We start from the raw sequence: 15,981 nt of genomic DNA on the forward strand, positions 1-15,981 counted from the left end.
GTGATTCTTCCCAAAGTGTTAATCAGAATCAGAATCAGAATCAGGTTTATTGGCCAAGTGTGTTGACACACACAAGGAATTTGGTTCCAGCTGTTAGTGACTCTCAAAGTACAGACATAAATAAAAACTATACATTCAGCTTGGACTATACAAGACAAAACAGACAAGACAAAAACAGACTATACTAGACAATACAGACAATGTGAGACAGTATAGAGAGTGTGAGTATTAAATAGATATAAAGGTTATATGACAGAACAGCAATGTACATAAAGTGTGAGAGTGCATGGTAGTGCAAATGACAGTATTGTGTGTCAGGTATGATAAAGAGTTTACTTTAGAACTATGTGCAATATATAGCAGCCATAGTGTGTGTAACATATACAGATAATGTGATGACTGACAGTTCTGTGCAGTACTTATATTTATAAAGCAGGGAATATAATTATGATGAGTTGTTAATCAGGCTGATTGCTTGAGGAAAGAAACTGTTCCTGTGTCTGGCAGTTTTGGTGAACAAAGTTCTGTAGCACCTGCCAGAACAAAGGAGCTGAAAGTTGTTGTGTCCAGTGTGCAAAGGGTCAGCAGTGATTTTTTCCGGCCGGTTTCTGGTTCTTGTATGGTACAAGTCCTGGAGAGTGGGCAGAGGAGCACCAATGATTTTTAACCAGATGGTGGTTGATGAGCACAGGACAGATTCTATGACTGCAGTGTAGAACTGTATCAACAGCTCCTGTGGCAGACTGTACTTCCTTAATTGGTGAAGAAAGTACATTCTCTGCTGGACCTTTTTCAGAATGGAGTTTATGTTGGATTCCCATTTCAGGTCTTGGGAAATGGTAGTGCCCAGAAACTTAAAGTTCTCCACAGATGACATATGACACAGATGGCTGTTGGATATTTGCTAACCTCAGACAATGTCAGAGGCGCCTTAACTGGGCTAAAGAAAAGAAGAACTGGCTGATGCCCAGTGGTCCAAAGTCCTCTTTTCAGATGAGAGCAAGTTTTGTATTTTATTTGAAACCAAGGTCCTAGGGTCTATAGGAAAGTTGGAGAAGCTCAAAGCCCAAGTTGCTTGAAGTCCAGTGTTAAGTTTCCACAGTCTGTGATTATTTGGGGTGCAATGTCATCTGCTGGTGTTGGTCCACTGTGTTTTTTGAAAACCAGTCACTGCACCCTTTTACCAATAAATTTAAAAGCACTTAATGCTTCCTTCTGCTGACCAGCTTTTTAAAGATGCTGATTTCATTTTCCAGCAGAATTTGGCACCTGTCCAAACTGCCAAAAACACAAAAAGTTGTTTAAATGACCATGGTGTTGGTGTGTTTGACTCGCCAGCAAACTCACCAGACCTGAACCCCATAGAGAATCTACGTGGTATTGTCAAAAGGAAAATGAGAAAGAAGAGACCAAAAAATGCAGATGAGCTGAAGGCCACTGTCAAAGAACCCTGGGCTTCCATACCACCTCAGCAGTGCAACAGACTAATCACCTCCATGCCACACATAATTGGGGCAGTAATTAAAGCAAAAGGAGCCCCTACCAGGTATTGAGTACTTGTACAGTAAATGAACATTTTCACAATTCGCTAAAAATGTTTTTTTATTGGTCTTATAAAGTATTCAAATTTTGGGAGAGTGAATTGGTGGGTTTTTGTTAAAAGTGAGCCAAAATCATCACAATTAAAAGAACCAAATACTTAAACTACCTCAGTCTGTGTGCATTGAATTTATGTAATACACAAGTTTCATAATTTGAGTTGAATTATATTTGCCGAGTATTATATTTTGCATTATATTATGCAGACTATTCGTCTACGGCAAATGATCCAAAACGCAGCTTCACGGCTTGTGTTCAATCAGCCCAAGTTCTCCCACACCACCCCACTGCTCCCTTCACTGGCTTCCAGTAGCTGCACGCATCAGATTCAAAACACTGATGCTTGCCTACAAGGCCAAAAATGGACCAGTACCATCTTACCTCAGAGACCTCATCACATCTCGCACTGCACCACGCTGTCTGAGATCCTCCAGCACTGCTCGACTGGTACCACCTTCTCTCAGAATCAGAGGTACGTATACTTCAAGGCTCTTCTCTGTTCTGGAACGAGGTGGCGGAATTAACTTCCCCTAGATGTCCGTACAGCGGAGTTCCTGGCTATTTTCACGCGACCTCTTCCTAAAACACTTAAATTAGCACTTTCCAAATTTGCTTTGTAGAATTCAAGAGTTATATTTATATTAAGTTTGTAATCTGGCATACCAGTGTAGATTTATTCATTGCTAGAGACTCAAAGCACTTTTGTACGTCGCTCTGGATAAGGGCGTCTGTCAAATGTAAATGTAAATGCCACTAAAATGAAATCACAACTACAGTATATAAATCACCTATTAAACTTTCTTTATTGTATCAAAAGCACATGAGTGTAGGAGCATGTGCAGGGGGAACATTTGCAGAAGCAGTTAATGGGGAACATTTTTTTGGACTAAACTTACCTATCAATATTAATAGATTGTGAGCCTGACTTAGTAATAAAACCTGAGGTTTTAGTGTATTTTTATGGATTTAGAGAATGTAGATTTCTCAAGGAACAGTTCACACTGCAGGCAGTCATTTATGAAACATTCAGCGCTCTTGATTTGACTCACTACTGAAAATAAGAAATGAGGTAGGTGTTGATCAACTACATTAATCGTGGTTTTTCTAATTTAAATCTAAGGTAAAATTCAGAGTCCTGCATGCACCTAATGTAAAGTCTAAAAAAATACTGGAGACAACCCCTGCAGTTAAATATGATCAATATTTAAAAAAATGTTCATTTGAAAAAAATCTAAGCTTAAATGAAGAAATATCATATCAGTACATATGGGTCACCCTGCAAAATTTGGGGTTTTAAGTATAATTGCTGCCACTGTTTCCTGGTTAGAAGATAAGTACTGTAAGTGCCAAAGAATATTCTCTCTGTCCTAACAATATACTGGTCAATGCATCTGAACTTTTAGTACTGCATATATGACCCATGGCATCAGCTATCCTCATTTGGATAATCATACAATGAGTCATCATTCTTATGCTCATGTAAGTTTCATGAGTATGAATGTTCTCATCTTAACCAGTATGAATGTTCTCAGCTTAACTATTATAATAAAAAGTGTATGTACATGTACTGTTAAAAAGTTATAGGAAAAAAGCTCCAAATGTCAGTAAAGGTGTTCCAGCGGAAATAAAGCCTGTCTACCTTCTGTCTTTGAAAAGAACAGAAGCTCAGTATGGAATACGCAAATGAAAGAGATGGAGCAAGTGATAGACGATGTTCATGCGAGCTGTAATCCATCAGCTGAGAGGGGAAGTAGCAAGCTGAATACATCAGTGACACAAGAAAGACGCTCCCACAGATACAAACAGAGTAAAGCTCTCTCTCTCTCTCTCTCTCACACACACACACACACACACACACACACACACACACACACACACACACACACACACACACACACACACACACAGTGGAGCTAGTGAAATCAATTTGTGAAACAGACCCAGCAGGAACCTACAACCATCATGGCAAGTGAAGCTTTCTTCTTTTTTTCTCTTTTGTTAGATGCAGGTTCTTAATACTGCTCAGTGAATTGTCCACCACAGTGGACTTGTATTTGTAATGCTTTTTAAGGTCCTCTTTTTATCTTGAGACAAATTCTAGATGGATTTCCATTATGCCACTTTGCCTGAAGTGAGTGTAGTTAGTATGTGCTGGACAAAAATGTCTGTTTTAACACTTAGTTAGGTTTCAAACAAGTGGTCCCAGTATGACAAGTTTAAACTGGTTCGGAGTTTCCTGGGGATTTTGGTTTCTTTTTTTTTCTTTTTTTTTGCAATATCAAACAGTATTGTGTAAGCCAGCAAAGTTTTTCTGCTTGCTTCATCAACAAGTGTTCCTCTTTGTGTTTAAAAGTGTCTCCTCTCTCACAGCTCTGTTCTTAAGATCCAATATTTGCACTCTTTTGCCAGTGTTTTTTACGGATAAGCGGGAGAAAATGAATGATTGAATGGCAGTGTTCTCACCTACAATAATGATTAGTGTTTACTTCCATTGGCTCACTGATATTGCCAGAATATTTGAGTAAAGTCCTCTAAAGTAAACATAGAAACATGGGAATGGTCTCAGGAGACACTCTTATTTCTTATAGTAGATTTTTGTTACTGGTTCATATGTACAAATGCTCATAAAAGTCTGTTTGTGTTTAAGTGTCAGGATCTTGAATGTATTTATAAATAGTTTATCTGAGTGGAACTGTATGTTGGATATTTAAAGGTTTGTCTATTTTCTTTACTCTGATTGATCAAAAGGTGTTGACTGAATTTTTTTATAACAGGTGCTCTGAGTGTAGCTACAGGTTTATATTATTGTTTGTTTTAATACGTTATTGTTTCTATAGTAACATATACACAGGAAATTCTATGGCAGATGCTCCATACAGTTGGCAGTAAAAGGCCAAGTTGCATGTAAGAGTTTATATAAATAAATGTCTATAGCTGCTGTAGTATAGGATGAATAAACACTTCTGGGTATGTGATTATTGAAAAAAATTATTAACTTCAGGGATGTAATAGAAACTCTGTTTAATTGCTTTTTTTTTTTTTTTTTTTTTACACTAATCGTTGATCAGTATCCTATATAAGCACAAGGTATTGCATTATCATAATCATACAATATACTGTGGATTGTATAAATTTGTATTTTAGTTTATAGGTCTGTGGCACTTATTTTTTTTAAAAGAATCTTTGGCAAGCAGTATAAAGCATCAAGTAAACCTAAAACCAAAAAAAGGAGATATTACAGAAGCACAAGACTGCTGTCCTGTATAAGTCTATTTTATGTGCCTATTGAAAATATAACATAAGCTGTTATAGTAACTGAAATGTGAGACTCCACTTTGTTGGTGCATGTGGCTAAACACTGCCAGTGGAGTAGCAGGCAGAACAAGGAACATGGTGCACAGGACAAGGACGAGTATGTACAGGAACAAACGCTCTGTCTGAGAGGGAGCGCCTTCATTTTACTATGCTGTAACTCAAAAACTATGTTTCATCCAAGCTACAGGAAGTAGAAAGCCCGTTCTCAGAATAGCAACAGTGATAGTGTAATTGATTTTGTCGAAAGATTCTTCTTATGTCTAAGACAAAACTTCTGCTTTTCTAATCTGCTCATTTCTCTGAGTCAAAACAGCCCAGTCTTTTCTGAGCTTATCTCCTCTTCCTGGTGTTGGGACTGTTTCCAGGCCTACACTGCTTATTAACCAGGGTGTGTCAGTACACCTGTCCAGCTGTCATTCCAGACCAGATAACTGGCTCTCAGTGCCAACAAGGGAACAAAGTGAGGCTTTCTGATGTGCTGTCAGGAGACAATGGTGGGGTGCATTACCACCGACACCAACAGGTGTACTCCAATAAACTCCAAAATATTATTTGCATGTTACATGAATGAGGGCCTGACAAACTGGTTTTAGCAAGCTCTTAGAGATCTGTTACAGGTATCATTCTCACCCAGCTACTTTGCCATGCTTTGTTATTACCTAAATATGTTATGTTCTCTGTTCTGGCAATATTGGCAACTTAGAACAGTGAATTTTTCAGCCAGCATTACAGTTTTTCTCATTTGCTTTTGGAGCATTTCTCGAATCATTTGTAAAATTTGCAATCTAGTAAGCGGATTTCTCAAAACAATTGGTACAAACAGCACCACACAATAGATTTCTTGCTAAAACCTGTACCTTTCTCAAAATAATTATTTCATTTCTCAAAAGTATTTGTGTCAATGAATATAAAATTCCCAGTAGAAAGTCATTTTTTCTTTGTTCACAAACAAGATTGTCAAATTGTTTAGTCATGTTTTAGTGTTTGCTGATAGAAACTACGGTTTGGATTACAATGATTGAAAAAACACAAGACAGAATTTCTTTTGAATGGCATCTATGAATTTCATCAGCACAAATTCCTTTATTTGATGACATATTTGACTCATATTGATTTTAAGAGACCGGACAGGATTTACACTTTTAGAAATTGTAATTCTGTGTTTTGCTCGTCCTGTGTTGATTATTGGTTGATCTGATGCCGTTAAATCGCCATCAGAGGTGGGAAGTACTTAAGTAGATTTTTCAGGTATGGGTACTTTACTGCAATATAAACATTTTACTTTCATTAATTACATTTGTACACAAATACCTGTACTTTCTTCTTCTTACATTTTCAAAACAGGCTCGTTACTTTAGTTTTAATCTAATTAATTTGGTGAAATGTCAATATTTTTTTTCTTATTGCATGCAATCAACCTATTTCCTGTAATTGCTCGGCTTTTCAGTCTACCACTGGTGTATCATTTCCTGGCTCTCACACACCACATAAGTAGGCTAATTTTCAAAGATAACAATGAGCAGGACAGGAGGCAACAATAAGTATGGGGTTAATGTGGATGAGACAGAGGGAGTCAGCAATGAAATCATGACTGAGAACAGAGACATTCCTGATCATCATCATCTTTTTATATAAAAAAAAATAAAATACTTTTTTTGGTCTTTTTTTGGGGGGATATTTTGGTCGTACTGATAAGAGCAATACGTCATTCGAACCTGGATTTACTTTTATTTGTATAGACTCATAACAACAAAACTTTTGTGAACTTGAATCTCAGTGAATACTTGGTTCACAGACACTAAATATGTAGTGATATGATATGATATATAGTGATATGAATCGATAGCTTAAAATATCTACCAATTCAGATCGAAAACAAATATTCTCTGATATGTAATCCGTATGAAAGTTAGAAGAGGTACAGTTTCTTCGGTATCACCTCATTAACCGTCCGTGTGGAAACATAGCAAAGGTTCCGTTTGGTGTCCTGATGATTTACGTAATTTAAAACATCATAATTACTTTAAAACATATTTTGTCTTCCTATTTTCCATAAAGCATCCATATTTGTCCATGCCCATGTTGATTAAAAAACCTGAAATGTATTAATTCAAGGTACATTTAGAACAGATTAAAATGCGTGATTAAGTTGCGATTAATCGTGAGTTAACTAATGACAGTCATGCGATTAATCACGATTAAATATTTTCATCGATTGACAGCCCTAATATTACAGTTTTTCTTAGTTGCTTTGGAGAGTTTTTCAGATCTGAAATAAAATTCTCAAAACCCCTTGTTCAACCTCCACATCAGTAATCACTTGTGCACATCATAAAAACATTTCTTGTTGCTTTGATCAAATTGTGAATTTTGTACATTTATTTTCAATTTATTATTTATTTAGTTTTTCTCAGCTGCTTTTGAGTATTTCTAGAATCATCCTTAAGATTTGCAAACCAGTAAGTGCATTCTCAAAACAATTTGTACACTTTTTACACTTCTTAGGCAGAACTGCACATGCCGCACTATACAGTGCAATCTGTCTATACCCCCTGACGTCCCAGTCTGTCGGGCCACAGATTTTCATCCACATCACAACAGATATCATGTCTTGCAATACATCTTCTGTAATGTCTTATCCAGCATCTGCAGGCTTTCACTGTGATGTCCTCTAATGCTGCATCAACGGCAGCCAGCAAGGTCATCTGAGTATGTGGCTGGCAATCATAGACCTTCCACCTCCATGCTGAATAGAATTTTTCAGTTGGGTTGAGGAATGGGGAATAGGGTGGGAGAAATTGCATCAGCATCCTGTTATTGGTCAGAAACCATTGCCTGATGGTGTTTGAGTGATGGAAACTTACATTATTCCAAAGTATCACTTTGGTAAATCATCTCGAAATGGACCCCTCTCATCATCAGGGATGAGAGCCCTATAGAGGGTCTCTAAGAAGGTGAGGAGATGATGTGTGTTGTATGGGCCTTTAAGGGGAATGCGTATAAGATAGCACAAACTGCTCTAACATAGCAGCACACATAGTGATATTTCCTCCCCGCTGGCCTGGCAAATCAACAGTAGCTCCAATCAACAGTAGCTCAAATCAACATGAGCCGATGACATTTTGACCACGTCTTCTGCATCTGTTCAGACTGAAGCCAGCCTCATCCACATATATGAACTTGTAAGGTGGTTCATTGTCTCCAATTCCATCATACGCTACAACCCAGAAGACAACCAATTAGTTATATATTTTCATTTCATTTTACAAGATACAGTTATATCAAAAGTACACATATTGCATGTTTTTTTCCTACAGCTATAGCAAATGTACATAGGTCACACATGCTGTAGTATACTGTATAAAAGTCACTATAAGAAGTTTATGTAAATTAGTTACTCTATGCTCATAGATGGTTTACATTTACATACCGGGACCGTAGCTCCTTCACTCTGTCACCATTTCTTTCAAATTATATGCGGTACAGCTGTTTCATGCTCATGTGGTGTCTCTTATATAGTGTATATACTATATATCTCATAGTGCAAATAGTCCAACCTTATTGAGGTGTGAAAAGTGGTCCTCTCCCACCCCTATGAGGTAATCCTGCAGTCCTGTGTGAAACAAAATGCACTAATGCAATACATTTATACTTAGATGTGTTACAGAGTGTATATACACACTATAACAGCACAGTCCACACTGGTGGATTACAGTACATACCTGTTCTCTCTGCAAAATGTTTGAATTATTGAAGACCCAGTTGATCTCCCAATATTTGGCTGTAACCTCTGAACTGCCTCAGCCAATGACCATTGGCCATGATTGACAACATGGTCCACAATAGTGGCTCTAATTTTAACTGAAATGTGTTTGGCCTCTTTTTCAACTTCCTCTTTTTTGACTCCTTACCCTTCCAGCATGCATTCTTATTCTTAATCTTAGCTCTCGACTAGTTGTTCACCTATTTTCTACAACTGTAAATCTGTTTTGCTAATTTTTTTTTATATGAGATTTCAACCTTGACATATTTTAGAGAACTAGTTGATTATTGATTGATCTGAAGGTGTGCATGCCCCTTCAATATTCATCTGCACAATTCATCAATTCAAGACACATTTACGAAAAAAGTTGTGAAGAAGAAGAGCTTGACAAATTCTGACAACTGGTTCAACCATTTTGCATTTAATGACTTATGCAATGAACTGATGCCTAATTGTTTTGGGGGTTAAGACTATTCAGATGAAACCAGTATAATATATTTTGATCAACATGAACATAAACAACTAATAATGTAGGAAACAGCAGACACTTGTACACAATCAATGTACCAAAGCATTCGCAATTTGATCAAAGCAACACGAAATGTTCTTATGATGAGCACACGTGACTAAATGATGTAGAGGTTGAACAAGAAGTTTTGAGAAATCTATTTCTGATCAGAGAAATGCTCCAAAGCAACTGAGAAAAACTGTAAGGGAAGAATGTGCAATTTTTTTTAAATCAATAAGCCATGCTCCCAACAATAGATCATTATTCACCAGTGTTTCTCAATGACCAATAAGTGATTACTACCATTCCCCAATTTTGTGTTCCAGTTATATCTTTCTAGGTAAATAGTCAACAAATAAAACAACATTAGTATAAATTACAGTGAACTATCACTGATGAATTGCATCCCTTTGCAGAATCTCCCTCTTCTCTATAGTCCCAGTGATTCAGTCTGACTTCTCCTTTTTTGTTGTTGGTGTGTAAATGTTGACTTTACATTGCATATCGTGTTTAACTTCGCTAATAATAATAATAATAATAATAATAATAATAATAATAGTAATAATAATAATAATAAGAAGAAGAAGAAGAAGAAGAAGAATAACATTAATAACTTTTTTTACATTGGTAAAAATCACAACAAAAACGGTTAGTTCCATTATGTTAAAACGGTTAGTTCCATTATGTCATAATTTGGCAAATGTCTTTCTTCCTGCTGCAACAAAAGCAACAAAACAAAAGACAGAGAACAGAGTGTTATTTATTTTATGGGCAGGTCTTCTGCAAAAAACAGAGTTGGTTTTATTTCAGGTAACAAGTTGCTATTGGCTGAGCACTGCAGAACTTCCTGCTATTAGAGTATAATGTGCTTTAATCACTCAGTTCCTGTGTGGTCGTAGTTGGACCTGTAGTTGGGTGAGGCGAGTACAGAGCCATTCATACCAGAGCACATCATATTACAGAAGAGCAGGTAAAAGAATATACATTGTTTATTAGCACATGAATGCATTTGTAGTTGTGTGATAAAGCTTGCTTTTTTGTTTTATTAATTTATGGGGTGAGATCTAGAGACAAGCAGTTAGCAGTGGCTGGTCAAGAAACATTTGCTATTAAAAGGTGTAATTAATAATATGTTGTAACATAATCCATTGGAACATATGATGAGAACAGAGATGAGTAAAGAAAATGTTAGTGTAACTGAGTGTAATTACTGCTGTAATTGTGTAAAAGTGTGTGTGTATATATATAAACCATATATATATATATATATATATATATATATATATATATATATATATATATATATATATATATATGTATGTATGTGTGTGTGTGTGTGTGTGTGTGTGTGTGTGTGTGTGAGTGTGTGTGTGTGAGTGTGTGTGTACTTAAGCGTTAATAGAAAAAGTACTGATGAATGAGAACCGCATGTTTTTCTGAAATGTTGTGAAATTATAATTGTAATGGATAAAATCTAATATAGTAAATATAATCTAAGATGTTTACTCCCTAGATTTGTCCTGGAGACATGACAATAGTGAAAGTCCATCATTTAGAATATTGTCATCCATGTTTTCATTGAACTATAATTTTATTGCATTAATAATGAAAAAGTAAAAAAGTTAATTTCTGATAAATACACAAATGCATGTCCAATTTCTATTCCTAATAATTTAATTTTATGGTCTCCATTTGCAGGACAACAAATCAGATGTGAAAGCCATTCGGGCTCGTTTTCAGACTGGAGGTGTGTCTATGGAAGGAAGTGCTCCAGCGCGTCCGAAAACTGCTGTTCACCCAACCCTATCAGGTCCCATGGTGCCATCCAAAAAACCTGCGCTTGAGGTCAGCCTCTCAGGTGGTGCTCCTGCCTCTGCTTCTAACATCACTATCCCTAAAAATAGCTACATGAAGAACATAGTGTCCAACAGCAGCGCTCCAGAGTTGTGGGAGTCTCCAAAGCCTAAAGCTCTAGTCAGCAGGTTTGAGAATGCAAATGCAAATGAGGATAGCAAGCCCCCTTTTGCTAAACCCTTGAAACCAAAACCACCAGATTTGAACCAGAACGGCGAACCAAAGCCGAAGATACCATTTCAGAAGCCGTTGATAACAGAGGCCAAGAACACATTTCCAAAGCCACCATTGATGACAAACAAACCTTTCAAGAGCCCCAAAACTGAGAACAATGAAAGCACTTTGAATGCCAGCCCTGCCCTTTCAAAAATGCCTGCAGCTCCCAAACCGAAGAGTAATTTCAACGCACTTCGGCAGCAGCCAGAAGATAACAAGGAGGAGGAACATTCGCAAAAAACATTCTCACACTCAAATTCAAGCTTTCGTACTGCCCAAAATCTCTTCAATAAAGCAGAAGATGCAACAAAAGATGAACCCAAAGCACAAAGCTCGAAAGAACCGCAGGTAGCAGGTCCGGGGGTACTACGAAAGAAACCTAGCTACAAGGCCAAACCCTCTGGTCTAGACACTCATTCAGTGAAAGATGATCCTTCAGCCCCCAAAAAGAACCCATTACCTAACAGTCTTGCTCTCGGCAGTGCGCCAAGCAAACCTAACAGACCACCCAAAGTCAACCTTGAGAAATTTAAGAAGGGTGTAGAACCTCCAGCTGAGGGTGAGTGTTAAATTGAGCATTTCCTGTCACTTGTCAGTGTTAAATTTTCATTAATGTTACATAAATTACTGCCTTTAATGTCTTTGTTCTTACACAAATGAGAAAGACACAGTAGTAAGACATATCCACAATCAAATCCCTTTTCCAGCAGTCTCAGATAAGTTACCACTGTCCCTTTATTCATAATCAAATTGTATGACAAAACAGTCAGGCCGGAGGGTAGAAAACATTTAGATGTCAACTTCCTTTTAGCCCTTCAAGACCGGTAGTGTGCATCACATGGCAAGTGTGACATCCTCTAATGTTCACAACTTTTTTATTAAGTGATGACCCAGAATGTTCTGTGGTCAAAGATGGTTCTATTTTCAGACTCTTATCTCCATGAGCTCGACTCAAGTTATCAAGTACACATTTACAATTTGACCTGCACTTACAATTACATCAAACAGAAATTATTACTTATTAGTTTAGATAATGCAAAAACCAGGTGCATGGCAGCTATACAAGATTTAATACAATGTTTTTAAAATAGTCTGTTTTTTATAATAATAATAATCTGTATTTTTTGCATACACCTTCAACTTCCTTTTTGTTATTTTATTGTCAGCTGTTAGTTAAAGACAAAAACAGGGAAGCATGAAACAGGAACAATGTTGAGAGAAAGCTTTCATTTTTAGACCCTGTTGTATATGTTCAGTCCTGCTGCAGTGTAAGTAGGAAAATAATCGCACACCAAAACTCTATTTCTATTAGGTAGTTCTAACAAAATAACCAACATAAGTTCAGGAAAAAAAATTTAATAATGAGATTCTTACATTTTACTAATACCTGGGCATTTTATAAATTAAAGATATTAGCCACATATATATATATATATATATATATATATATATATATATATATATATATATATATATATATATATATATATGTTTTAAACAGACTGAAATCCATATTATAATCCTCTCACTACATTGTTGGTCATTTATTTTTTATTTGCTTTATTGAAAAGTAATGCCGCTGCCCCACATATTCACTAAGTTGTCCTTTTGTCCATTTTTCCCATAAACTTATCTGACTCATCTAAAATTAATCCTTTTTATTTATTGAGTCATTTTTATACTTTATCATGCTTTGAGTAATTATAATGTGACTAAACTTGCACAATGCAGTAGCTTAAAACTGACAACTTAGTGGTCAGTTCTTATTTAAGGGAGTCATTGTGATATACACATACTAGGGCTGTCAAAATTAATGTGTTAATAATGTGTTAAAGCAACATTTTAATGGCACAAATTTTATTCTCGTGCAATTAATGCAGCATGCGTTTGTGTTTGACCATTTTTATTACAAATATAAATACATAATAAAAATTAAAAAAAAACCTGCGAAACAACACACACATATATATGTAAATATATAATATATATAAATTTTCCAATTGTTTTACTGATACGCTTTGTTTCAAATCAAACACCAAAATCCACTATGATGCCCACATACACAGCAAAGGTCTTGTTTGGTGTCCTGAAGATTAACTAAATTTAAAACACTATAATTAAAACATTTACAAGAATATTTTGTCTTCATGCTCTAAGTTGAGTCTGGTTTCACTAATTAAAACATACATTTGCATAAAGTGTCAATATTTTCCATGCCCATGTTGATTCGAGTATTAAATACTTGAAAAGTATTACGGTAATTTAAGGTACATTTAGAACAGATAAAAATGTGTGATAAAGTTGCAATTTATCATGAGTTAACTCATGACAATCGCGATTAATCATGCAATTAATTGTGATTAAATATTTTAATTGATTGACAGCCCTAATATATATACATTTTAGTGTATCTTTTCAAGGGACAATACTATAGAAATAAACCTTGGATATATTTTAGAGTAGTCAATGTGCAGCTCAGTATAGCAGCATAGAGTTACACTCCTCTGAAAATAACTCAACATTCAGCCATTATTTTCGAAAATAGCTGGCAACAAAAGTGAGTACACCCTAAGCAATAACAGCTGTAAGTCATGTAACCATGTAAAGCCACATGTCCTATTCATCATGTTCATGTTTTTGCCTGCTGGACAGGACCATACAAATTTGTGTATCTTGGATTAGAGCAGTTAAAATTTGATGCTTTGCAAAAGATGTCATACTTTCATAGATGTTGAGTCCTCATGCTGTGCGTCAATTGCAGAAACTGGCTTAAAAATAATGCTGCAAGCATAGTTTTAGAGGTTGCAGAAGCGGAAGAGTTTGCTTGTCAGTAATCAGACCATACACCACAGACTGCAACAACTTGGTTTGCATAGCCGTCTTCCCAGGAGGAAGCCTTTTCTGAAAGTGGCTCACATGAAAGCCCACAAACAGTTTGCTGAAGACAACCTGTCCAAGAGCATGAATTTTCCCTTGAGAACATATAATAAAATGGAACACCGATAGAATACACAGATTAGGCATAAAATTATGACCAGTGTTGTGCTAGTTACTAAGAAATAGTAACTAGTTACACTTACTCGTTACTTCATTCAAAACATAACTCAATTACTTTGTTGATTACTTACACCAAAAAGTAGAAGGCTGACCAATGGGGCTCAATCCAACAGATGAGCTACTGTAACTCAAATTGCTGAAAAAGTAAATGCTGTTAATGCTCGACGGGTCAGGACTGTTTTGGCAGCAAAAGGGGGACCAACACATTATTAGTCAGGTGGTCATAATGTTATGCCTGATCTGTTCCGTTCTATGACCCCTCGCGAGTAACAAAAAATCGTGAGGTTTTGACTCTTCTTTTGATGGTTCCTTTTTCAGGGGGAAATGTACATGTACTGTACTGTAAACTCAACAGAAATTGTGAATTACTTGTCATAAATGTTTTATTTACTACTTTAAATGAATAATATAATAATAAAATAGTTTTTCAAACATTTAGATGTAATTTATAAGTACAAACTCTGTTTTGAAATGTTACTCTGGACTTTCGAGCCACTCACGGCTTCGTGCGAGCTATCAGATATTTTGCGAGATACTCTTAGTCCGGTTCCAAATGAAAAGTTACGTACAATCGAGGTCACAAGTATCAAGGTTCCACTGTGTGTGTGTGTGTATATACAGTGGGTACAGAAAGTATTCAGACCCCCTTAAATTTTTCACTTTTTGTTATATTGCAGCCATTTGCTAAAATCATTTAAGTTCATTCTTCTTCCTCATTAATGTACACATAGCACCCCATACTGACAGAAAAACACACAATTGTTGACCTTTTTGCAGATTTATTAAAAAAGAAAAACTGAAATATCACATGGTCCTAAGTATTCAGACCCTTTGCTGTGACACTCATATATTTAACTCAGGTGCTCTCCATTTCTTCTGATCATCCTTGAGATGGTTCTACACCTTCATTTGAGTCCAGAAATCTTTGATTATACTGATTGGACTTGATTAGGAAAGCCACACACCTGTTTATATAAGACCTTACAGATCACAATGCATGTCAGAGCAAATGAGAATCATTAAGGTCAAAGGAACTGCCTGAAGAGCTCAGAGACAGAATTGTGGCAAGGCACAGATCTGGCCAAGGTTCCAAAAAATTTTTTGCTGCACTTAAGGTTCCTAAGAGCACAGTGGCCTCCATAATCCTCAAATGGAAGACGTTTGGGACGACCAGAACCATTCCTAGAGCTGGCCGACCGGCCAAACTGAGCTATCAGGGGAGAAGAGCCTTGGTGAGAGAGGTAAAGAAGAACCCAAAGATCACTGTGGCTGAGCTCCAGAGATGCAGTCGGGAGATGGGAGAAAGTTGTAGAAAGTCAACCATCACTGCAGCCCTTCACCAGTGGGGCTTTATAGCAGAGTGGCCCGACGGAAGCCTCTCCTCAGTGCAGGACACATGAAAACCCGCATGGAGTTCTCCAAGATGGTGAGAAATAAGATTCTCTGGTCTGATGAGACCAAGATAGAACTTTTTGGCCTTAATTCTAAGCGGTATGTGTGGAGAAAACCAGGCACTGCTCATCACCTGTCCAGTACAGTCTCAACAATGAAGCATGGTGGTGGCAGCATCATGCTGTGGGGGTGTTTTTCAGCTGCAGGGACAGGACGACTGGTTGCAATCAAGGGAAAGATGAATGCGGCCAAGCACAGGGATATCCTGGACGAAAAC

General features: G+C 36.7%; 1 protein-coding gene across 8 annotated transcripts in view; it reads left to right on the top strand.

Moving 5' to 3' along the window:
* Positions 1-3,237: 3,237 nt before the first annotated feature.
* fyb1b (FYN binding protein 1 b) overlaps positions 3,238-15,981 on the top strand; it is a 30,745-nt gene continuing 18,001 nt past the window's right edge. For 2 of the 8 annotated variants that reach the window (XM_083565097.1, XM_083565100.1), the window contains exons 1-3: positions 3,461-3,564; positions 10,068-10,155; positions 10,884-11,814. In XM_083565097.1, the coding sequence (XP_083421223.1) occupies positions 10,941-11,814 (874 nt within the window). In that variant the 5' untranslated portion in view covers positions 3,461-3,564; positions 10,068-10,155; positions 10,884-10,940. Of the gene's footprint in view, positions 3,565-10,067; positions 10,156-10,883; positions 11,815-15,981 lie in introns of all 8 variants that reach the window. The other 6 variants (XR_014537335.1, XM_083565099.1, XM_083565101.1 and 3 more) reach the window with 5 other exon arrangements.

The sequence above is a fragment of the Silurus aristotelis genome (genome assembly GCF_946808225.1).
Source record: "Silurus aristotelis genome assembly, chromosome: 16".
Lineage (NCBI taxonomy): Eukaryota > Metazoa > Chordata > Actinopteri > Siluriformes > Siluridae > Silurus > Silurus aristotelis.